The sequence below is a fragment of the Mustela erminea genome, chromosome 1 (assembly GCF_009829155.1).
Source record: "Mustela erminea isolate mMusErm1 chromosome 1, mMusErm1.Pri, whole genome shotgun sequence".
NCBI classification, from domain to species: Eukaryota; Metazoa; Chordata; class Mammalia; order Carnivora; family Mustelidae; genus Mustela; species Mustela erminea.
The window spans coordinates 95,268,694-95,292,182 of record NC_045614.1 but is presented as its reverse complement, the minus strand read 5'-3'; the positions used below and the strand labels follow the sequence as shown (position 1 = coordinate 95,292,182).

At 44.5% G+C, this 23,489-nt stretch overlaps 1 protein-coding gene across 1 annotated transcript; it reads right to left on the bottom strand.

Annotated features, from left to right (window-relative positions):
* Positions 1 to 3,702: 3,702 nt before the first annotated feature.
* CLDN18 (claudin 18) lies at positions 3,703 to 22,973 on the bottom strand. The gene is made up of 5 exons (XM_032334014.1): positions 22,562 to 22,973; positions 11,823 to 11,987; positions 11,079 to 11,196; positions 6,848 to 6,958; positions 3,703 to 5,893 (listed from the first exon to the last, which is right to left on the bottom strand). The coding sequence occupies exons 1-5, from the start codon at positions 22,779 to 22,781 to the stop codon at positions 5,722 to 5,724; spliced, it is 786 nt and encodes a 261-aa protein (XP_032189905.1). The 5' UTR covers positions 22,782 to 22,973; the 3' UTR covers positions 3,703 to 5,721.
* Between the last annotated feature and the right edge of the window lie 516 nt (positions 22,974 to 23,489).

Genomic DNA, 23,489 nt, shown 5'->3' with positions numbered 1-23,489 from the left:
ATGTTATGCCTTCAAAAGTCCAAGAAGAAAGTAAAATCATATAGAAAGCCAGAAACTTCACAAATACATCCAGACAGACATTTATGATTGTTTTTGGTATCTGAAACCTTTCCCCCACAACATCATACTGATGTCCCTTTTGTAGGCATAGCCCTGGCAGTAATGAGAACCCAGGTAGTGCACATAACTTTTATATTCTCCAAGTGGGGAGCTTATTCTTTCCATGTGGATCGACTCCTGCTTTTTTGAAGTCAAGTCTTTATTTTTGTTCAGCTTTCTTCTACCACTTTCTGTGATATTCCTTGGACATGCAAAGACTGGAAAGATGTGTCTGGAAAGATAGTGGTATCATGTTTCTTTTCATATTCTCTGCACCCCAGCCTTCTGCCAATGGCTCCCTTAGCAGCAGGACCACAGTCAGGCTGACTTCCTTTGAGACGATTCCCGGGGATGGAACTACTGGATCCAGGAGACTGAGCCAGCCTGAGTCTTGTGTGTATGTTGCCAGAGAGGCTGTGAGGGTCATTCTGACGCCAACTCTCCACAAGCCTTCATTGGGTTTTCTCTGTTCTCTTGGCTGTGCTCCTCTGCAGCTGGATGGGATGGTCTGTCTGCATGAAAGCTACTGGTGGGAGGGCTCTGCCAGTCCTTGTGAGAAGCCATGCACTCACTACTGACATTAAAAATATCTCCATCCGTATTCTGAACCTCCCACTCCCACCCCTCAACATGTTTGTTTGCAGCTGGACATTTTTGTTTCTCTCTCTCCAAATTATGACTTAACTCCTAAGACTTGGGCAAACACTCCCAGTATCATAAGAGACCGGCTGGCTGGGCGGCCTGTGCCCCATTATGGAATTTTATTGACCCTTCAGCCTCACTCCATTGTCCTTACCAGAGCCATTTCCATGGCAACTGTCCTCCTTTGGCCATTAAGTATGGGTGGCTAAGTCTTACATGCTTAACATGTTTGGTATTTCATCTTTCAAAAAATTCAAGTTGGCTTGTCGAATAGAACAAATAAGCTTTTTATAGTCAACAAGGACTAAGGGCGGCTGCTTTGATAACAGGGAAAGACCAGAAACCTCAGGCCAGTCACATCCAGCTCCACCTGAGACAAGAGAGGACTGGGAAGTCTTTAGAAGGTTGGGGGAGACTGACTCAGACCCAGTGTTGGGGCTTCAAGTTAAGAGTAGTGCTGAGATGACATGGGTCTTGGCCTAAGCCCAACCTCAAGGACCTTTGGGTGGCTTAGCTATCATCAGTGGAGGAGTTCACTGGCAGACAGTGCAGTTTGGGGACCCCGGGGTTTCCATACCCTTCGCAGAGCATCACACCACAGTGCTATCTAGCCCAGGAGCCCTTAAAAGTGCATACATGTTGCGTAGCACCCTGAGAACTTTGTTGAGGTAGATGTGTCAGCTCAGGAGGGACCAGTTGGCCTGATGGTCTCCTCCTTTCCCACCATCTGTCCACCATTTACAATACATTTGCTCTTGTTCAACATTTTTTTTTAACTTGAGAATTAAAAGTTGAATTTACAGTATGTTAAGTATTACGCTTCTTGAATTCATAGGCAAATACCCTTATCTTTAAAGTAGATTTGTTCTTTCCTCCCTTTGCTGGGGGCTGGAGGTTTCCTGGAATGCAGGACTTTGAGTCTAAATTGAGGACCATCTTGAAGAAACCAGGACAGTTATGACCTTACACGGGCAAGACAGAACCTTACTGAGCCTTGGTTTCTTTATCTATGAAATGGGCATAATAGTACCTGACTCCTGAGTTATTCTGACGATTTGAGTTAGTATTCATAAAGTATGTGAAGTTATATCGGAGATCTCCTAGATCTAAACAGATGATAATGAGGTAGTATTAACATTCATAATTGTCTCTCTTTTTAAGGCTCAAAGTGATCTTTCATCATCATTCAATGCTTTTTTCTTCATTTCTAATGTCTCTTCAGGAAAGGAGAATTTATTCTGGGTATGGGTATAAAGTGAAGATATTCTTTATAGTGAAAAGTATAAAAAAAAGTATCATTATCATATCCCTAACCTGAAGCAACCACTTTAAAAATAATTTGGATTCAGGTTTACTAGTCTAAACAATTGATATATATCTTTGGGCGTAAATATTTTTGATTATTTCCTTAGGGGAAATTAAATAACAGGGGTTTGCTCGATTAAAAGACAAATATTTTTAGCTTTCTTTTATATTAGATATAACATTATATTTACATTCCTCCAAAAATCTAAGTCTACAGAACAAAATATGATGTTTTCTATGAAGGGAATTGTGTGTTCCTTGGCTCCACACAGGATTCAGCTGTCCCTAAAGGCTCTCTAAGGAAGAAGTTTGATTTCTTTCAGCAACCCTGTGGTGGTGGTGGCTAACGGATATCATCTTATCTCATCATTAGGTAGTACTGCTTTTACTATTGAGTATTAGTTTAAAATGGAATGTAATGTCGTGGTCAGTTTTAGGTCTTAATTATCCATTTTCTGGGAGAACTAGAGTAATCGCTCAGATCCTCCCTCTCTGTACTATAAATACTATGCTGTTTGGTAATTGGTCAGAGAGGTTTAGAGGTTGTGCCTCTGAAGCTTTTCCTGGAGATCAGGTTTAACCAAAGGGGTAACAATGAGGCAAAGCAATGAATTTGCCTGATTTCTAAGGACTCTGAGTCCTTTGTGGGATACAACAAATCTCCATATTTTGACTGTGGGACCCAGGCTCAGCTAAGCTAAATATGACTGCTCTGGTTATATGAAGATGTTTAGGGGTGGCTATGACTCAAACAGTGCAATAAGTTTTATCAGAATTTTTTTTCTCCTACAGATACCAGGAAAGAGATACCTCCTTTTGGCAAGGTACTCCAGCTGAAAGATGGCATATGCCTAGAGATATGAGCAGCCATCATTGCTATCCTGTGGGGACATCCTGCGTGAGAAGCAAACCAACAGAGAGGAAAGGAGAACTGAGGTACGGACAGAAAAAAAAGTAGAATCTTGGTCATATCCCTTGATCTATCCCTTGATCTATGCCTGAAACCAATGCTGGCCTCAGATATCCTAGTTACCTAAGTCAAAGCCCTCTTTGTCTTAAAGTTATTCAAGTTGAGTGTTTGTCACTTAAATATGTCCTTTACTTGCATTATACCATTATGGTTGTTATATTCATTCTATAGAAACCAGGACTCAGAACGATTAACTGCTTTGCTCAAGCTAACACAGTTGGGAAGTGGGGTGGTCTGGGTTTGTGGTTGGGTTGTTCTGACTCTACAGGTCATGTTTCTTAGCTTGATTCAGCCTCAGTGAGTATAACAACTTGAGCTGGTGAAGCCAGCCCTTGACAGCATTAAGATAGGCATTGGCTCTCCTGTTTTACTAGCTTGTGGGCAGGCCAATGACATTAGGCACTTCAGGCTGGTGCACTGAGGGTCAGACAGGCTAAATGTGGCCCTGGATTACATGCTGCATGCCTGCCTGCTCTGGAAAGTCCTTTTGATTCAGGCTTCTCAACTTGCAGGAACCACTGAGTGTGCGGAATCAGACCTCATTGGCCTCTAGTCAGTCAGGCTACTGCTGAGCAGGGAGATTCGGCAAGCAGAAACATTCCAGAAGATGCCCTCAACTTTGAGGTGCTGAGACACGCCCCCTCCACGTCCTGAAGCTTCGGACAAAAAAGCAGGAGCTATTCAAATGTGAGATAATAGTAATTTTAATATTTAGTTCACAAAACATGCAGGTCAATGGTCAATGCATATATAATAGGCTAGAGCAACAATAACAAAATTACAAAGCACAGTCTAACTCACGGAAGCTTTCATACAACAAAGTGTTGGGTAGAGAATGTGCTGATTAAAAACCCAGCTGAGCCACACCTCAGTGCCTCAGACTGGACCAGTGACTTTCTGGTGGTAGCAAAGAAAGCTCATTGTGCCCATGGCCTTCAAGTCAAATCCTGAGAACCCTCACAATCTCCATGCCCTTGGTTGTTCAGTTTTGTCTTCCCCCATCTCTGCCTTTTTTGTTGTTGTTGTTTTTTTCCTTGAATTATCTATCCACCCTTTATCCCATCTCAGGCAATGAGTTCCATGAATACTGTATCTGATGTAGCTTAGAACCATTGCAGTCTCAGTGAGAAGGGTCTCTGAGTTTGCTTTGTATGTTGGTGAACAAAATTCCTCTCTGTTTAATGGGCTGTGATCTGGTTTCTCCCAGACATACTCTGTTGAGTCTGAAGACCCCTATGAATAGTCACCCAAATCCCTGGAGGCCACTTTCACATGCACTATTGGTGTAGGGACTTTTTCCCCCAAATAATAACCCAATGGTGAGATTCCCCCAGTGCCAGTGCTGCTCCCTGATTGGGTAGTTTTGAGAGACTGCTCTTATTTTACTTCCCTGGGGACCTATTCTGGCTCTGGTGCTGAGATAGAATTCTGGTGGCCTGGGAGGAATTCAGGCTTTCTGCAGCAGGCATGTGAACACAGGGAAGGTATATGGCTGTCAAGAGCTTTCAGTTCTTGAACATCCAATGGTCCAACCACTGTAGGTAAAGTTAGTGAAGGGAAGAGCTCTCTGAGTATCAAAGCTGACCACAGTGCCTAGTAAGTGCTCCTGTCAACTGACAGTGACCTCTAGCCATGCAAGTGTGCATAGGGGTTACTTGCGGGATCACATTACATCCAAGCTCATCACTTTGTAGTTGTGCTTGTCTTTTGAAAGAACTGGTTTCAACTCATTCGTTCAGCTTCATCATTTAGTTTTTACAGAGTTACACTGTATCTATCATGTGTAGTCATAGTCCTGGAGAGCTCAAAGGGAAATGCTTAGGATCAGTGAACATTTAATGGAATTCAAACTTAAGGCTGATTTTACAAAGTCAATATAGACAATACCAAAGCAATTATTTTTTCATTTTCTTCTACTCATGTGCAGGGGTGAGGCTAACTCAGTGTATTGTTTCACTAATATTTATTCTAACTATATTGAGAATACCACATATATTCAGATTACCCACAAATATCCTTTTCTCATTCCTCGAGGGACACTTTCTGGCCTGTGACAGAAAGAGGACCTGCAGTGGGGAGCCCAGGAGACCCCTGGGCACATTATACTAGAATTAGCAGTTGCCAGCAAAAGCAGAAAGCTTTCCTTAAACTGAAATTGCTTTGGTCCAGGTAATGTCAAGATCACAGTGTAAGAAAACTCAGATAATGAGCTGGAGACATAACAAATATCTTTCCCTATCACCTCTTCTCCAATCAGTGTTTATTAGTAGCCAAGTTGGCAGGGGAGGTTAAAATCAAATAGCAGGAAATGATGTCTTTTGATGGACTCTCCTTTTTTCCTTGCAGAATTGTTCTGGGGGATGAGTTGGGAAATAGATCATCGATGGGCTATTGTCTGATAGGAATTCAAACCACAGTCTATCATCAGATTAGAAAGGTTAAATTAAAAAAAAAAATAGGGGATTGGAAACTGTGAACGGTAGCCTCTAATTCATATCTGATAACTCAGCTGTTCTTGTGATGGAACATTAGAGACATAGAGACATGTGGCCCAGACCATCTGGCCACCTCATGGGTGAAATCAAGTTTTTTCTAACTTTCAACTGTGAGTCAAAAGCAATCAGGAGTCAAGGTAAAATTTCCTTGTTTTTCAAGTGCATTCTAACTGGGGGATTCTTTTGCCCATGCCGAGGTGTCTTGGAGTGCTACACGTAGTCGTACTTGGAAGGATGAGACTGTACCTCGTCCTCTGTGCGGGCACCCCCATCGTATATCTTCTTGTTTTTGCTATTGGGCCCAAAGGCAGTGCTGGCCTTGAAGCCTCCGGGCTTATAGGCGACGTTGTGGCCTGAGGCATGATAAGACACAGCTTTGTAGCTGAAAGAAAAAAAAGAAACATTCTGACCACAGATGTATTTGGTAAGAGGATAACCCACTCCATTTACCCCGGGATATCTTGGTTTTAGCACTGAAAGTCCAGCATCCCAGGAAACCCTTAGTCCTGGGCAAACTCAGATGGCTGGTCACTCTAGGCTTTGAGACACTGGTTTTTCTGCCTCTGCACTGGAGCAGAATTTCTTGTTTTGTATTAGAGCTGGTAATTAATGACTAGTGAGTTCCTCTGTTAATCAATTAAAATGAAGCTGAATCAGAAACAATGTCTGGGGAAAACACGGTTATGCCAGAAAAAAAAAATCACAGAATTTATAAGCTGGAAGGCACATACATGGAGCCACTCTTCTCTCATCTGCTCAGTTTATGGATGACCTAACAGAGGCCCAGGGAAGGCAAATGACCTGCTAGAAGTCACAGGACTAGTTAGCAGTAGATCTGGCCCGGGATCCAGGTCTCCCAGCTCCAGTACAGTGGGGTTTCTCTGAAGCAAAACTTTGGCAGTTTGAACAGAGGACTCTGTCAGGAGGGCCTCTCCTGTGTGTCGCAGGAAGTTTAGCAGCACCCCCCCCCCCACGCCCCCTGCACTTGATCCCAGTATCACCCCTGCCCCACTGCAAAGCTGCTGCAAGAATCAGGAGTCTTCAGCTGTTGCCAAATATCCCCTGGTGGGCGGACTGCTTTCAGCTGAGAACCATCGAATCCTGAAGTCAGAAGGAACCTGGGGGGATATTTTTTTCTCTCAAGCAGGATCATTCCTAAATCCACTCAGCTGAAATGTTCCTATTCCGTTCTTTAGGTTCCCCATAAAAGAGAGGGTTCAGGATCCTTTAGTTAATAAGTTCATCCATAAACCTAGACTGATCATTCTGGCTCCAAATTATACTTTAAAATGGACTTGGATTAAATGTTTGATTGCACTGGGATGGGGAGACTCACTTGGTTTCCTCAGGCGCCAGGCCCCGGCAGGCAATGCACATCATCACACCCCCAATTAGTGTGAGGCCTCCAGCGACCCAACCCACGAACAAAGCCGAACCAAAGGTGTACCTGAGGGGGGAAATGAAGCAATGAATGTGGGCGACTCAACCTTCCAGACTCCACCCACTGCACTTGGCCACACCCATCCTCTCTTGTCCGTTCCTGCAGCTTCCACACCCATCCTCGCTCATGCCACTGAACACACACACACTCCTTTGGGTCTTGGCCAAGTGAATGAGGTGCCTTCGAGAGCAGAACTGGGACGGAAGCTAGTCAGCCAAACGGCAGTGGGATTCTCTGGCCCCTAGCATCACTCAGGCATGGAATTAATTATAAGTCTCTAATCTCAGAAAAACATCTCTGGAAATCCACCTCCCTCCCGACTGGCATTAGGGAGTGTCTTAAAGGTTTGGCAAGAGGAATTTGAGAGACGTGGAATCAGTCTGAAGTTATTATTTCTGAAGGTATTTTGGCCCCTTGAGTTCTTCCTGTGATACGCTGTCATCTTGCCTAATTCAAGTACCCTGGAAACTGCCCATGCAGGTAGGAGCATTATCTTCAGAAAGAACTAGTGTGAAGGGACCATTCATTCTTCCATTCATTGTTTAGGCATCTGTTCAACACGTATTTATTGAGCTCCTACTATGTGCCTGACACTGCCCTGGCACTGGGACATAGGGAACACAGATTCTACCTTCCCAGTGCTTCTGTTCTAGAGCAGACACTGAAACTTTAACCTGTGTCATCTGACTCCAAAGCTGGTACACTTCTCCTAGGAGGGATGCCTCCATGGGACTGGTTACCTCTGAGCAGGATTGTCTGAGAACAGGTGTCCTGAAAATAAAATAATTCTCATTCCAAATGGACCTTTGTGGGTAGTGGAGACTGTGACCAAAAGCTGTTAGGAAGTCAGTGGGTATTTCAGTGTTAGCTGGTAACTTTCCCTTCATCTCCAAGAATCTCACAGGAAGGGAGAGCTCAGCACAGTGGATGCCTGCCCATGGAGGTTTTCCCCTTGGGCTCATTAAGGATCATGGGGATGTTTGTAGAACACTGTGAATCACTCGTATGTTTACAAATCACAAAATAAGAACATTATACCAGTACTTGGAAGACAGAAATGTATGCAGACCTAAGAAAATAAGATACTTTAGATGTGGTTAAAAAGTATACACATAGCAGGATCAAAGTAAGCAATATAAGCTGGATGACCAAGTGTAATGTAAAGGGCAGAGCTGGCAGACTTAGCTCAGGGCTTGAAAAGGTTCTGGGAGAACATTTAGTTGTAGGCTATTTTTATTTCCTTTGGACTAGGAAAAGACAGGCATTTGATTTGAGTGCTGTTGGCTTGGAATGAAGAACCTCATCCCACCCTTGGTCCTCCCCATTATAGCTAGGGGTTTAACAGCTGACCTCTTCCTAGGACTCCTCTTCAGCCCCTGGGTGAATCTCCTGGGGGCAGTCCTGGTCCCTCTGCCCTGACAGAAACCCTGTCCTTGATACCTCTACGGATGTTTGAGTGACTGCACAATGTTAATGATGACAAAAATCGCTCCAGTTATTGAGCCCTTACTGAGACTGTGATGGACTCTTTTATCACAATTTTATTTAATTCTTCCATCAGTCCCATTTGGCAGGATTTATTATTCCCATTTTATAGATGAAGAGACAGAGGCTCAGAGAGGCTAAGCAACTTCTTCAAAGACCCAGGAAGGAGTTGCTGGGATTCAAATGCAGATCCCTCTGTCTCCCAAGCCCTCATTGTTAGTCATGAAGCTAATTCTATCTTCTGTGTAGGGGGAATGAGGTCCCCTTCTTTAACTTAGACCTCTTGGTCAAGGTCAGCAAACTTAAATACTTAACTGGGATGGCTATGGGATTTAAATGAGTGAAGTGGGTTGGGTATAAGAAAATATTTCACTTTCTTAGCTCTCTCTTTTGGGGAAAAAAACCCACAAGCCCAGTGATAAATGACCTCAGAGCTGGGACATTTGATAAACTGGAGAGGGTGAGTCCTTGCTAAGAGGGCGTTCGTCTCTTAACTCTAGAGATTGTCGTCATAGAGGATGAGGGCCCAGTACTGTCAGATCTGTTTTTTTTTTTCTTGCAAGAAGCTGGGAAAACAGGGTGTGTGTGTGTGTGTGTGTGTGTGTGTGTGTGTGTGTGTGTTTGTGTGTGTGTGTGTGTTGTGAAATATCCTTGTAGAGAGCACTAATGGTGCTCCACCCAGGTCCCCTATGTTCCTTTAATCATTTCTTCAGCTCCTGTGATCTTTGCCTTTGCTTGCCAGCCCCCATGTTTCCCCCCTGGAGCTTTAGCTTTGGTACAGTCCCTGGAGCCATTTCACCCACAAGCACAGAGGCTGACTAGTGCAGAAGTGTGACAATTTGAAGTCAGGGCAACTCGGAGGTTGTCTTGTTCACAGCTCCCCAGGATTGGGTTGAGTCCCAGACTTCATTGCAATTACTCCCTTTTCTATCCTGGGTTCCTCTCTCCTACCCAGTCTCCCCTTCCTTAATAAATCGCTAAACAGAGCTTTGGGATCTGTTTCACAGGATCTGTTTCTGAGTAACCCAATCTACGACACACTTCTACTTTTTAAAAGTTGGTGATTAATGCAGGTTATAAAATGCAATGTGTAGGCTAATACAACATATCTCACAAGCTGTGTATAGCATGAAGGCAGGCAATTTGCAGCTCAGGTACATTCAGTGCAGCAATAGCAGAGGAAGGGATACCAGAAAGCCCAATTGGGTACCAGAAAGTCCCTTCAACTGACTGCCAAGGCCTTTCTTGGAAGCTGTACTGTCCTGGGTGATTTCTGGGTAGATAGGATAAGAAGACAGAAGAAAGGGAAAAACTGCTGCCCATCCATGGAGGAAGGCATTCAGGAGGACTCTCAGAATACTATAGTCTTGATCTCAGAATATAAGTTGGCTGCGAAGGGATGGGGCAGGTTTTAGGGAGATGGTGTGGGAGAATGATGGAGGCATTAATCCCAGGTGCCATTGGGCGGATGACCCCTCTAGGCAAGGACAGTGGCCCCAGGCACCCAGATACTCCAGATAAGGTGGGCTCTTCTAAGTAGGCTGACCAACCGTCCTGATTTGCCCACGAAGGAAGAGTAGCCCAGGATGTGGGACTTTCAGTGCTTAAATTGGCAAAGTTCCCAGAAAACCAAAATGAGTTGGTCAGCATACTTCTAAGTTGTCCTTGTAACCAAGAGATAATGGAAAAATCATATAGGAGGATGGGAAGAGCTTATGGGGATCATTTCCTCCTCTCTTGAAACAAAGCAGAGCAAGGATGGGGACTGGAGTTCCAGGGAGTCAGAGATTAATGGATTCATCCCAACCTCATCCCCTCTTTGTATCCCACGATGGTGTGACTGGAGGAATACCAAGTGTATCCACTCCACAGATGACAGGTCACTTAGATATAATATTTACATGACTCAGTACAAGATCTTTCTTCTTTAAGAATTTGCTGCTGCTTCTTGCTTTGAAATACATCTCTTTGAAGTGGTTAAATGAACATCGGTTTCAGAATTGCTCTTCCATCATTTAGAAGTTCTATCCTCCTTTAGACACCAAATTATCATGGGGGTTCATCTCCTTCAGCTAGACCACAACCTCCATGAGGATGGGGACCTTGTCTTATCCCCAGCACTCAGAACAGTTCCTGGCCCACAGCAAGTGCTCCATACATTTGTCGAATGAATACATGTATGAATGAAATGAAGATGCAGCTGTACAAGGAAGAAACATAACATTACTCTTCACACCTGTACCGCACTCTGCTCAGTTCTACTCAAGCTTTCACCTGTCCCTAGCCAGGTTCCTGTCATGGCCTGGAGATGCAGGTTGAGGTTCATTTACATGCCTGGGCTAATAGTGCCTGTTTCATTGCCACCACAATGGGGCCTGTGTAAGCGTGTTAGATAAATACTGTGTACTGTCACTGTATTTCAATGCAAATGTCAGCTCAGCCTCAAGTCATAGCACCAAGGATATTTCACTGAAATGAAGTTTATGAATTTACAGATCATTGTTGATTTACGATATGGCATGGTTGCCTCTGATAAATTTTTGCTATTTCAGGCACTGACAGTCACATTAGGCATATGTGTTTAATAGGATTTTTACAACTGTACTCACCACAGAATACTAAGACTAGATTAGGAGATTACCTGGTCTGAACGGTCTGCACCATCCCACCCATGCCGGTGTACATGTTAGCTGTAGACATCCAGAAGTTGGTAACCAGCATGTTGGCAAATACAGATACTCCAACGATTGCACAGAGACCTGTGGGCCAAGAACAAGAAAGCTCCAGAGTCAGCTTTAAAGGGATCACAATGTTTCTGAGGCAATGTGTGCTTAAAGGAGTTTAGCTGAGCAGGATGCAGAATATTCCATTCCTGTAACAGAATGGCTAATCCAATCCTTGATTCTTGAATTCCCACTATGTGCTAGACATTGTGTTAGGTGCTTAGACTCTCTTATCTTGCTAATTGTGGAAGGATTTGTATGTGTGCAGAAAGAGATTTTCCAGTCATCTTAGGACAAGGGATTAATAATACAAATATTTTGGGCCTGGCCCTTTCTTGATGTTAAGTGCTCTTCCCTTAAAATCATTTTTCTAGAGTCTTACCAAAATAATGCCTTTAGGGACTGAGTCACATGACTACCTTAGGATTGATAATCTCTTCTAATAAAGTGGGGTGGCAGTTAAGGGGGACCTTAACACTCATGACAATTCTATACAGCATAACTGGGCCCTAATCTCAGATCTTGAATCCCAGTGTGTAAAGCTCTGATTCATGGTCTAGTCATGTTCAGTAGAGAGAAGTCGTGTTTCCTCTGCCAGAATGATTTAGCTTTGACATTCCCAGAAGCCCATTTCAGAGAGGGAACTTTAGCTCCTTGTTTACCTGAGATGATGAACATGATCCCAGAGGTCAGTGTCATGTTGGCTTTGGCGGCGTCCTCCATGCTGCCAATGCGGATACACTTCAGGGCAAAGATGGACACCAGGAGGCTGATGGCACCCAGGACAATGCCCACAATCATCAGGGCTCGTACTGCTTGCAGCATGGCTGCAGAAGGAGGAACAAGAAATGAGCTGCAGGTAAGGCCACCTCACATGACTGATTAGGCTTTGGCTCAGTAAAACAAAGCAACCACAATCAACCAGCACCAAATTCCCAAGAAATAGCAAATCCATAAGCTGTGACCCTTGCCATTGCCAGGGGACGTGGAGTTGTGAGAGATGCAAAACCATATGTACAATCCTCTGATTGTTGAAGGACCTGGCCATGGTTGTCTGTAGAATGAGGACATTGTGGAGCTGGGACAGCCAGTGGAATTGATCTATTCTGTTTCCTCATTTTAAAGCTTGATAATTTGTGGTCTACTTAGAGGAAATGGCTTGACCAAGGTGACATGAAAAATTATTGATAGAACTTACAGTAAAACTGTGTGACTTTGATTTCTAACCCCAACTTTTTCTCCTTTAGTCTCTTCATAATGGGCTCAAAGCTTCGTATTGTTGTGTCCATTTTAGGAAAACCCAATATTCATTTATAGCACATGATGAGCAAGTTTACTAGGTGATATACCAAGGGCACCGTATTTTTGTCTCTTTGCAAAGGGACTATTACAGTCAGGATGAGTCGTAGGCTTTGGGTGTATAAGAAAAGCCTGATGTCTCAATCACAGGCCTTTCAACACAACCAGTTTATCATCAGTTCCCTTCTCTGGAAGCAATGGAAACTGTAGGTCCCTCCAGCAGTGACCTCCCTTCCAGATATATCCACAGTGGTTTCTAGTGTGTCCTTAATATGCAGTGACTCATCCCAACAGTTTTTTTTCTGAGCCCCTATGATTAGGCACAGGAATGACCTTAATTAATAGGTCAGCATGGCCTCTGCACTCATGGATCTTATGCAAAAGTGGGGAAAAACAGTCATTAAACATGCCCTCTACAAGCATAATGCATTTTACAAAAGAAAGACAAATGAGTCCCTGGTGTTCTCCAGAGGAAAAGGACTGAGCATGGGTATTTCTACTAGAGTAGAACTGGAGAATTGTGGGAAGCAATTGCAAATGTAGCCAATTGCTACATTTTGATTGAAAGCTATCAGTGGCTTTTTAGACATTAAAAACCTTAATCCACAGTAAAAAAAACAAAACAAACCCTGCAATGTGGGTGATATGATTACCTCCATTTTATAGTTGAAGAAACTGAGAGTCAGAGGTTAGAGAGCTTCAAGGACACATACCAAGGAACAAGCAAGACCTGGGGGTCAAACCCAGAACCATCCCAAAATGGTTACTTTCTCCATCACAGTACATCACTTTGAGGTACCTAATCCTGGAAAAGCAGGCTGCCATCAAGGTCAGGTGATCTGTAAGCACCTAAGAGAATGTATCCTCCAAACATGGAGACTCAGCCGTGAAATACCATCCCCTCAAATGGATGCTAAGAATGTACAAGGAAATAGTCTCTAAAAATCATCTCAGGGAATAACCTGTCCCAGGAGATTATTTCTAAATGTGACTCTCAAGACAAGGAATTTCCTGGGAACAGTTTCTCTCTAATCTCTTCAGGAAGATTTCTGTCTGAAATATGGCCTTTATCACTGGACCTGCCAGCTCACTCACTCTGAGGTGCATATCACAAAGCAGCTGGTCAGATGGAAGAATTGGCAATCGATGAAGTCTATTGAAAAAGGAGAGGTAGATCATGCGGAACTCATTCAAGAGCCTTCTGCATTGTCTGAGGAATGGAAGCCCAGGCAACCTTCTCACCAGGGTGTCTTCTTGCATGGAGATGATGGTATCCAGCCATTCTAGTTCTACTCCATTTGATTCTGATTCTCTTCTCCCTGAACAAACTTCTGATTTTAACTTTGCTTCTCTACTGAGAAGAGAATTCTACATGCAACCATCATCAGTCTTGGTCCCATTGGCAACTATATTAGCAGGGTAAATGTTTTGGTTTATGGTGTGGGTCAATCCTGTAGGATCTGACCATTCTTTCCTGGGAAAACTGAACTGATTAACACTGGCATCTTGAGATTACAGCTGAGTTCTCATGCCAGAGCCGTGGTGACCCCAGTAGGGCAAGGAGAGCTCAGGAGGGCCTTTAGAGTGGCCCTTGGATCCACTCTTAATACAGAAGGGCTTTACAGTGTCACCTATGTTCTCTGAAGCTTTGCTCAAGGGCTTGGCTGGCCCTGTGGGAGACTGGGAACAAACAGCCTATTCATTCCTTTATTAACAAATATAAGCATGTGTCATCTACTTGTGTATTCCTTTACATTTTTGTGTTTGCACCCAGCATATGTTGGTATATACTCATAGCCATATGTCACATAATCATACAACTCATCAATGAGTTCAGTCATTCATTCATTGAATATTTTAAAGCTCAAATTCTCTACAAAACCCTTTGTCAGATGCCATAGGAGGTATAAAGTTTCACAAAAAATAAGCACTGCCTTAAAGCAGTGTCTGTCTTGGGAAGGTCATATTTTTAAGGAAATCCTTAATCCATATTTTCAGGAAATCCTGAACCTCAAGTTTCTTTTCACTTTGGGAGTACCTTGGCTAAGTAATAATAGACCCACTTTCTAGACCCACAGTTGCTCATGATATGGTTCTAGTTCTCTTTAACACATACAATTACACTACAAGCCTGGTTCAGGACAACTATGGAGAGAACATCCAGGCAGCAGCCCTAGACTTGAGAAAATATCCTTCAGGCTCTACTAATATGTATGTTATTACCAGGAAACTGGACATATGAGAAGAGAAAGGGAGTTGACTTTCCCTTCATCTTGTCCCCATGGGCCTCTCGTGAGCTTCAAATCCACCCAAAATCCGGTTGGAGGTTTTAAACACTGCTCTCATTCTGACATTTTAAGCCTTAAGCTCTTCAGAGAACAAAATCACTTATCCCTTTTGAGAACCACCTAGCAGGGCATCTGGTTAAAACAGCCAAAACCCAATCAACCAACCAACCAAACAAATAAAAACCAAATAAACAATATTAATGAGGCAAGCTAAAGGACGTCCCTTCCTCATTCTACATTTCTGCTGGACTCTTGGTGAGGGTGGAATCATGGACTCTTTTGGCTGAGTAGTTTTAATGTTTGTTCTGGAAAACATAACACCAGGTGGCCATGGCTGAGGCACATGATCTTGCCTGACATTGCTGGATTAGAATGGCGGTGAGACTGGCAAGTGGGAGGTGAAAGCACGGTGGGCTTGCCTCATGGGGAGAGTTGCCGCTGCTATGCCACGGGAGCCCTTGGGTACAGGAGCCCTGGGCAGCCTGTCCTGGTCAGCCTTTGCCTTCAGGCTCTCAGAGGTCCTTTTGCCTCTGTGGAGTCACGTTTGCATGACAAGGCCTCGTTTCTTTCCTGCTCTCTTGATCTCTGGATTTTGGATGAACAATGGCACCTGTGCTTGGAAAAGACACAACATTGTTTCATGTTTTATGTTTTATATCTTGTGGGATGACTGTCCAAGTCCCAACCCTGGACCTGGATGGATGGACCAAAGACTGCCTTGCTTTAGAGATTCCTTGGGGGGTTCTTCTGAGAGTGGGAGCTGTGGTGGGGGCAGGTTCCAGAAAGTAGGAGGAAATGTTCTCCACCACTCATTGCTAGAAACCCCCTAAGCCTAGAAATGACCATGGACATGCATGGGGGTGACCTCTTTTCTAGTTGAAAGATTCTACCACCTGGAGTTCTAATTCTTCATAGATAGGTAACCAGAGAAACTGCTCCCAAAGGAGGTAGGTTTCTCTTTTAGCCACTCTGTCTCTTATTTGCTATTCTAAGCAAGAGGCATATAGCCTTATCAGCTGATAACAGGTGAGTCAACGACTCTGTAGACAGATTCCCCGCACCAAAGGTGTGACTACAGCATTCTTTCCAATGAACAATGAGGCATTATCAGGCTTGAAGGGTGGGCAGGATTCAGGGCTGAAAGAAGCAAACAGAAAAAATGGGAACTCAGTGTTCCCTCCCAGTTGCAAAATATCTAATTCCCCCAAACCAGCTATGGACTTACAGGCAGGGCAGGGTGCCTTTGGGTGTGGTTCTCAGCCCTGGTTGTACCTTAGCATCTCCTGGGGGAAATTTTAAAGAAATGTTAATGTTTGCCTCCACCCCTAGAGATTTTCATTTAATTGTTCAATAACACAAAATTTCAAGGAGTAATCTTGGAAAACAGCCCTCCACAGGGCTCAGGAGGAGGTGCTCAGAGTGACGAGTTGAGAGGAAAGAGTCCCTAGTGGCTGTCATCCCTGAGCTAGCTGGGGTGTTGGGGAGTGGGGCTTACAAGACAAAGGTGTGATCTGGGGCATTTGTTAGTGGCAGTTAGAGAGGACGCACACCTCAGACACAAAGTGGCTTCAAACTGGAGGCAGGGAGGGCTGATGGAGGAGTCCAAAGGAGGGGAGCCCAGAGTAGGGAAGTCTGAGGCCAGACCTCAGAGAAAAGGTCCTTCAGAATAAGGTAGAAGGGCCTAGATTCTCCTGAGATCTCAGGGAACCAATATGGAAGTCCTTTGTATCTCATGAAATTCTACAGAACAATGTGAAGCCAGGTAGGTGTTGTTAGGCCAATCTTTTAACCTCACTGAAGATGAGTTTCCTCAGCTCTGGGGTGGGACAGAGCTATCTCTTGCAAAAAGATGCTGTGAGCACCAGATGCTACTTGGCACCAGCACAGAACTAAGCCAGGCTCAGCAAATATCAGAAAAAAAGAGAAAAGAAAAGAAGAGAAGAGAAAAGAAGTTCTCTCTCTTCAGCCCCACATGGCTTTGGCTGGTACCAACGGTATAAACCTGAATCCTGTCACATGCTGATAAAATACGGTTGAGGATTTGAGAAAGCCATGCATGCGGGAATATGAGGGGCCAGGAGGGGATATGATTTGAGACGAGAAGGAAGAATAAGACCTGGACCAAGGTGGGGGGTGTTGTGGGGGAGAAGATCAGGAAAAATGGGCTCAAGATCTGACTGGCAGTGAGGGAGGGGGCAGGTGAGGGGTGAGGGGGGGTGGCATCCACCTTCACTGCTCTTCCTTTTCATCTCTCAGGTGGGGTCCAACTATGTGACTCTGGCCACGTGCGTCCCCGCTAAGAAATGGTGCCCACCACTGATTGGCCTGTGCTGGAGCATGATACTTTTTGTGTGGCTGCCCATGCTCTCCAAGCAACAGCCTTGGCAGTCACAAGCTGGGGAGGCATTCTGATTCCTGGGTCTGCATGGGGCGGGCAGCCTCATTTCATGCTGCAGGCACAGATTCTCTCTGGCTTTGTAGATGTGTGCTCAGTTCTCTGTGGGATCTCCTTCAGACACACAATAGTGTGTACACGTTTAGATATTTGTCCACATATTGAAAAAGGCATGTTTGGGCTAAAATATGTTTCTTTTGGGAAGAAAGAGAAAGCATCTTGAGCAAAACCAAGAGGCTCCCCCAGATTTAATTTCAAGTGTATAACTAACTCATAACCACTTTCCCTCTTGGGGCCAGTTTCTTCCACCAGACATTGGAGCACACCTGGTTTCATAGGATTACAAATGCTATTATTACTGCTTCATGTGAAGCAGTCAGCCAATAGGAAGGAGAAATAAACCAGGTGGCTCCTTTGGAAAGGATGCTGAAAAGCAGTTTCATATTTTTTCCTTTGTGGATTTTTGCTTTAGATTTTGTGGAATTGTTTTCTGGGTTAAGGGTGATTTTGTGAAAAAACCCCATTCCTGTGTGTGTAAATAGATCAATAGGTTAATGGGAAACTCCCTAGCTTTCCAGTGGCTGTTGTTTTTTCACATTGCAATAGAAAGGGGGCAAATGCAGCCAGTTGTATGAAAAAAGAAAAAAAAGACTCTCAGTGCCTGCAAAGGGGCTGGAAACCAATGATGTGCCCAGAACATAGTTAGAATGGAGGACTGAAAGGAGAAAAAGAAGGTCCCTAAATAATCTTTACTTTGCATAAAGATTCATAAAAGATGCTTGATTTTGGAGAAGGAGAAAACCCCGGAAGATCAAGTGTCCTAACTGTTGTGGGTGTTGTAGACAGGGCAGTAATGATTTATTGACACCAAGAGCCAGATCTTGTAAATGGTTCGCAGAACACTTTCATACAGATGCCTTATTGTGAGGCATTTCACAGATGGGGAAAGCAAGGTCAGGAGATGTACCTGGTTAAGCTATGCTCTTAATCCCAGCTCACTTGCCTCTATCACAGGGCCCTACCACAGCACCATATTCAATCCAAATATTTGCAAACACATTAGAAAAAACATTACTTGGGGTGGCTGGGTGGCTCAGTTGGTTGAGTGTTCGACTCTTGATTTTGGCTCAGGTCATGACTTGGGGTGGTGGGATGGAGCCCCATATCAGGCTCTGTGTTCAGTGGGGAGTCTGGTTGGGATTCTCTCTCTTCTCCCTCTGCCCCTCCTTTTGCCCTCTTTCTCAAATAAATACATAAATCTTAAAAAAAAAAAAAAGAAAACGTTACTTGACCATGATGCCATTATGGGACCAGGGCCATGGTCCTTGCCTCCTCTCTACCCTGCTCTTGGACTGCCCTTTCCCCTACCCGCACTGTCTCCAGGGTGGGGGAAAGGGAATGATACACAAGTCATCCATTCTTTAAATTTGATACTCCTAATTGTGCATTTGTGATGATAAATGGGTCAAGGCGCTGGTGTACAAGTGCAGAGCACTCTCTTCAATTCTAAAGGCAGACTCTTCTAGCTGGAATGCAGAAGCAGACTTGGAAGGTTTACGGCCTCATGTTCATTTCCCGCTTCTGCCATCTTCCATCCATGGGAAATTGGGCACCTTACTTTGTCTCCCTATCTCAGCCTCAGTTTCCACTTTTATAAAAACAAAGCTAATACACATTTTGCTGTACTGCTGTGAAGATTAAACTGGAGGGTCTATGTGCAGTCCAATAAATGGTAACTGTTTTTATTTCTGGGCACTGTCCTTGGAGAACTACATGCTGCATTAACTGTTTGGAATATAATGAGAAAGAATCTTTGGCTATTCATCATACAGAGCTGGTCATTTACAGGTAAACAGTCCTGTTACCACCAACACTCATGTCATTGGTCTATCTTTGGTTACATAATACAGCCAGCTGAATGGAATTAAATTATTCTGTGGCTGTAAGTTCTAAATAAATGTGATACATTTTAATCAGATGAATGAAGGGTTATGTGACATTTTGCAAGAAAAGAGCTTGTCCTTAGGAAGAAGTGGATAATTTTTAGTGATTTTATTATTGCTAACTCAGGTATTACAGGGGTACCTGTCTCATGCTTTTATATACCTTAAAGCCTACTTTTCTGCTAGAGGGTGGTACTCCTCTGAGTTCTAGGTCAAAATTAAACTCTCTGCAACCTTCATTTCTGTTTTAAGGCATTTCACTCAGATCCTCTGCTTCAAGTCTCTCTTCCCTACACACCTTGTCATCCTCAAGAAAATGCTTTCAGCAGTTATTCTTGATGGCCAAGTTCCCCCTAGGTGCTAAGTCCTGGGTGGTTAATATTACCCATTTCTCCTTCCTCAGAAGCCCCACAAATGTCCACCAGCCACCCACTGGACTCCTCTCTGGCTGCTCCATCTTCTTATATTTCTGCCTTTAGTTTTGGAGTATCTTTTTACCCTTTTCCTTATGACAATCTACCAGCCCATCCCTTACTTTAGTGAGCCAAATATTTTTTGTTTTGTTTTGTTTTGTTTTATTTTATTTCATTTTATTTTTGAGAGAGGGTGCAAGTTGGGGGCAGGGGAGGGAGAGAGAGAATCTTAAGTTGGCTCCAGCCCAGCGTGGAGCCCATCTCTGGGCTCTCGATCTCAGGACCCTAAGATCATGACCTGGGTTGAAATCAAGAGTCAGATACTTAACGTATTGAGCCACCCAGGCACCCCAATTCGGCCAAATCTTAAGTCACCAAACAAATATATATATTATGGGATTCCAGTTTACATTTTGGTCACTTCTGCTGCAGGAGACCCAGCTGTTCTTAAATCTGTACTGTTCTCCATGGCCATACATTATCAATTATTTAAGGTATCTCCTTTTTGGCAATTCAGGCTCAAGAAATGTCTTTCCTGGCTTTTGATGGAATCCTCTTACCCCAATCCAGGCAGGAAGGACTGGGGGTATACCTGTGTGAGGGCTGCCTGGAGCTTTTCAGCTTTTCAAAATTGTGAGCAGTGTCACGAGGGTGGATACGCTCAATGCTGTCCATGTGCCCTAGGTCTGTCACAGAGATTTGTGGGATCCTATTCAATTTGAGCATGTGAGGAGGCCTCACAGTGGAGGTCATATTTGAGCTGGACCTTGCACATGAGAAGATTTGTGAGATGGCAGTGGGGCGGTGGAGGGGGGCTTTTGGCATTGGGGGCAATGGATATCCAGGACCAAGCCCATGGTATAGTAGATGGACAGGGAGGAGCACAGCCTGGGGGCAGAGGAGTATTAAGAGAGAAGTCAGGCAGGGTGAAGCATGTAGGGGGCTGTGGGCATCAGGCTGTCAATTCTGCCCCGCATTTATGTGAACGGGGAATCCATGGGAAAGTTTGTGTTTTAAAATATCTCGGGAGATAAGAACTGAGAACTAGAAGCTGGTGACTGGAAGGTCTACCTGACCATCTGCCGTAGTCAAAGGAGTAAACACTCCAAAAAGGGGAAGGATGGAAAGCAGACTGAGAAAGACAAAGAGTGAGAAGGGAAGTAAAAGTTATTCTTCTAATTTGGTTTTCAGTGACCCAGGGAGAGACAGAATTTGAGAATGATCAGAATCATGAGATCTTCTAGGAGAAAAGAATATAAGCCTAAATAGGGAGGAGAGATGAAAGAGGCAAGAAGGACAGGGGCTGATCAGAGGGCATGATGAGGGAGGATGGTGTGGGGCTCCATGAGTGGAAAAGAAACAGAACGAGAGAGAGACTGGTAATGTGTGGGGCCCTGGTTCGAGGTTTTTCAGTATGAAGTCATAGGATGTCATCCCTTAATTTTGAGTATGAGGTCCATCTTTTTCCTTCCCTTAATAGTTAAAATAAGGTGAGGCTAGCAGCTCAGCAATCCATGTTTGTACCGTCTGCCTTCTGACCTCTCCCCTCGCACCACAGTATAATACCTCCTCTGTGGCTATCTGCCCTGCGGCCAGGTCCTACCTGCCTTGTTTCCCTAAGCAGGTCTCAGTTGGTGATCCTGCTGGACCTGCAGTGCAAGTGACTTCCAGAGGTGCCTGGGTAGCTCAGTTGGTTAAGTGTCTGCTTTCGGCCCAGGTCATGATCCCAGAGTCCTGGGATTGAGTCCTGTTTCCAGCTACCTACTAGGCAGGGAGCCTGCTTCTCCTTCTCCCTTTGTTGCTCCCCCTGCTTGTACTTTCTCTCTTCTCTCTCTTTCTCTCTCTCTCTCTGTCAAATAAATAAATAAAATCTTTTTAAAAAGTGGCTTTCAAAATGCAGCAATTATTCCAATTCTACTCTGTTACACATCTTCTATTTCTTTCCAAAAATGAAGACACATTAGTTGCATTGCTTTTCATAATTCAATTTCAAGTGCTGTATAGGTAGTGTCGTGAAAATTTATTTCCACCTACCTGCTTACAAGGTGCTTGTTTCAGAGTGGAAAACCTAACATTTCCTCACCAAACTCATATCTTTGGGCATTCCTTGGAGCCGCTAGTTAGAATGGCCTTTTATTTTCTTTTTTCCCTCCCTCTTTCTTTAAATACAAGTAGATCTCAGGATATCTAGAATGCAAAGTTCCTATGAGCACGTTTGAAATAATAATCTGTATTAAAAGTAGGGGTTTAACGTACTTCATCTTCAGGGGTGAAAAGATGTCACATTTATAATTGTATTTATATTGTGAGATTATTTTAATTATAACTTTATAATATTCTGGCATATGTTGTTTTTTAGGAGTGCATACTAGAACTTCTCAATGCAAAGCAAGAAAAGGGGTATTTATAATTGAATGGCAATATATATTTTCTGGCACTCACAGAGACCCCAACTTTTCTTTTCTTTTCTTTTTTAAAGATTTTATTTATTTATTTGACAGACAGAGATCACAAGCAGGCAGAGAAGCAGGTAGAGAGGGGGGAAGCAGGCTCCCCGCTGATCAGAGAGCTGGACGTGGGGCTCGATCCCCAGGACCCTGGGATCATGACCTGAGCTGAAGGCAGTGGCTTTAACCCACTGAGCCACCCAGGTACCCCGAGACTCCAACTTTTCAAAGAAAAATTGAATTAAATTGAAAATGAAAGGAAGTGAGCTCTCAGTCAACATTTTTTGGCTAGAAGAAAATATTCACCATCCTACTTCCTTGCTTCCGTGTCTGTACAGGCAAGAGCAAGTCAGAGGCACATACATACCCATGATTTCCTCCTTTGAAGACCATTATGCTAGTATCCCCTTTTCTTCATGCCCTGTACTTCCTTTGACTTGAGTATGAATTCTCCAAATTTTCTCCCATATGATCTAGCCCTCTCTGTCACGAGGTCAGCTTCTCTTATTCACACCTTTTATTCCGAGCCAAGGCTTCAAGGGTCACCCCTGGTGCTGCAGGGAGCGCCGATCAGTCCCTGCCCGGCCCTCACCAGCCGGTCCCCCGCCCGGCCTACCTGGAAGGCCTAGGATGGTGAAGTAGGGCCGGCACTCGGTGAACCCTGAGCTCTGCCTCACGCAGCTCCGCCAGAGCCCCTCGTACTGGAACACAGAGGTGACGGGGTTGTCATACAGGTCCTGGGTGCTCCACATGTCCATCCCCGTGGCGGCAATGCAGCCGGCCAGGCCCAGGAGGGACAGGAGGAAGCCCACCACTTGGCATGTGGTGGTGGACATGGCCTTAGCCCGCGCACCCTCCGACCACCTGCTCAGGACGAGCTGCGCCTTCCTCCTGAGCCGGGTGTGGGCGGGCAGACGGGCGGGCAGTGCTCCTGAGCCTGGCTGCCCTAATCAGATGGTTTCCCTAAGCTCTTGGTATTTGCTCACAGTGTTTTCCTTAGATAGTTCAGTTTCACTCTTGGTTCAAGGGCATTATTTTTTCATTTGTAAGGTAGCAGCCCCAAGAGGCACTTGTCCTGTCGAGCTGCGCAGGCCCAGGTGGTTTGAGAGCTGAGCCTTCCGAATGGACACCTTGCGCAAAGGCCGTGCCAGGCTCTTCCGGGTCCCTGGCTCTGGCTCTGTCCCTTAAGCTCACTGACCACCACCTGGGGAGAAAGCTGATGAGTCCAGCACCCCTACAAGCTTTTCCTTGAGGCTCTGCTCGTCACAGGAAACCACTTTGGCTGACCTCACTTAAAACAAAGGCCCCCGGAGACTGCACCTTGAATCAGACTTCCACATTTTCTCCTCACAGCTCATAAACTACTTCCCATGCACATCTTTCCATTTTGCTCTTACAGAAATGGGTAGAGTAGGTATTATTATCCCAACTCATATCTATTTTGAGGCAAGGGAAGTAAGAATAGATTGGAGAACTTGTTCAAGTGCCTTGGATCACACATGCATTAAAGTCAGCAAGGATTGAGCTCCAGTCCCCACTTCTGA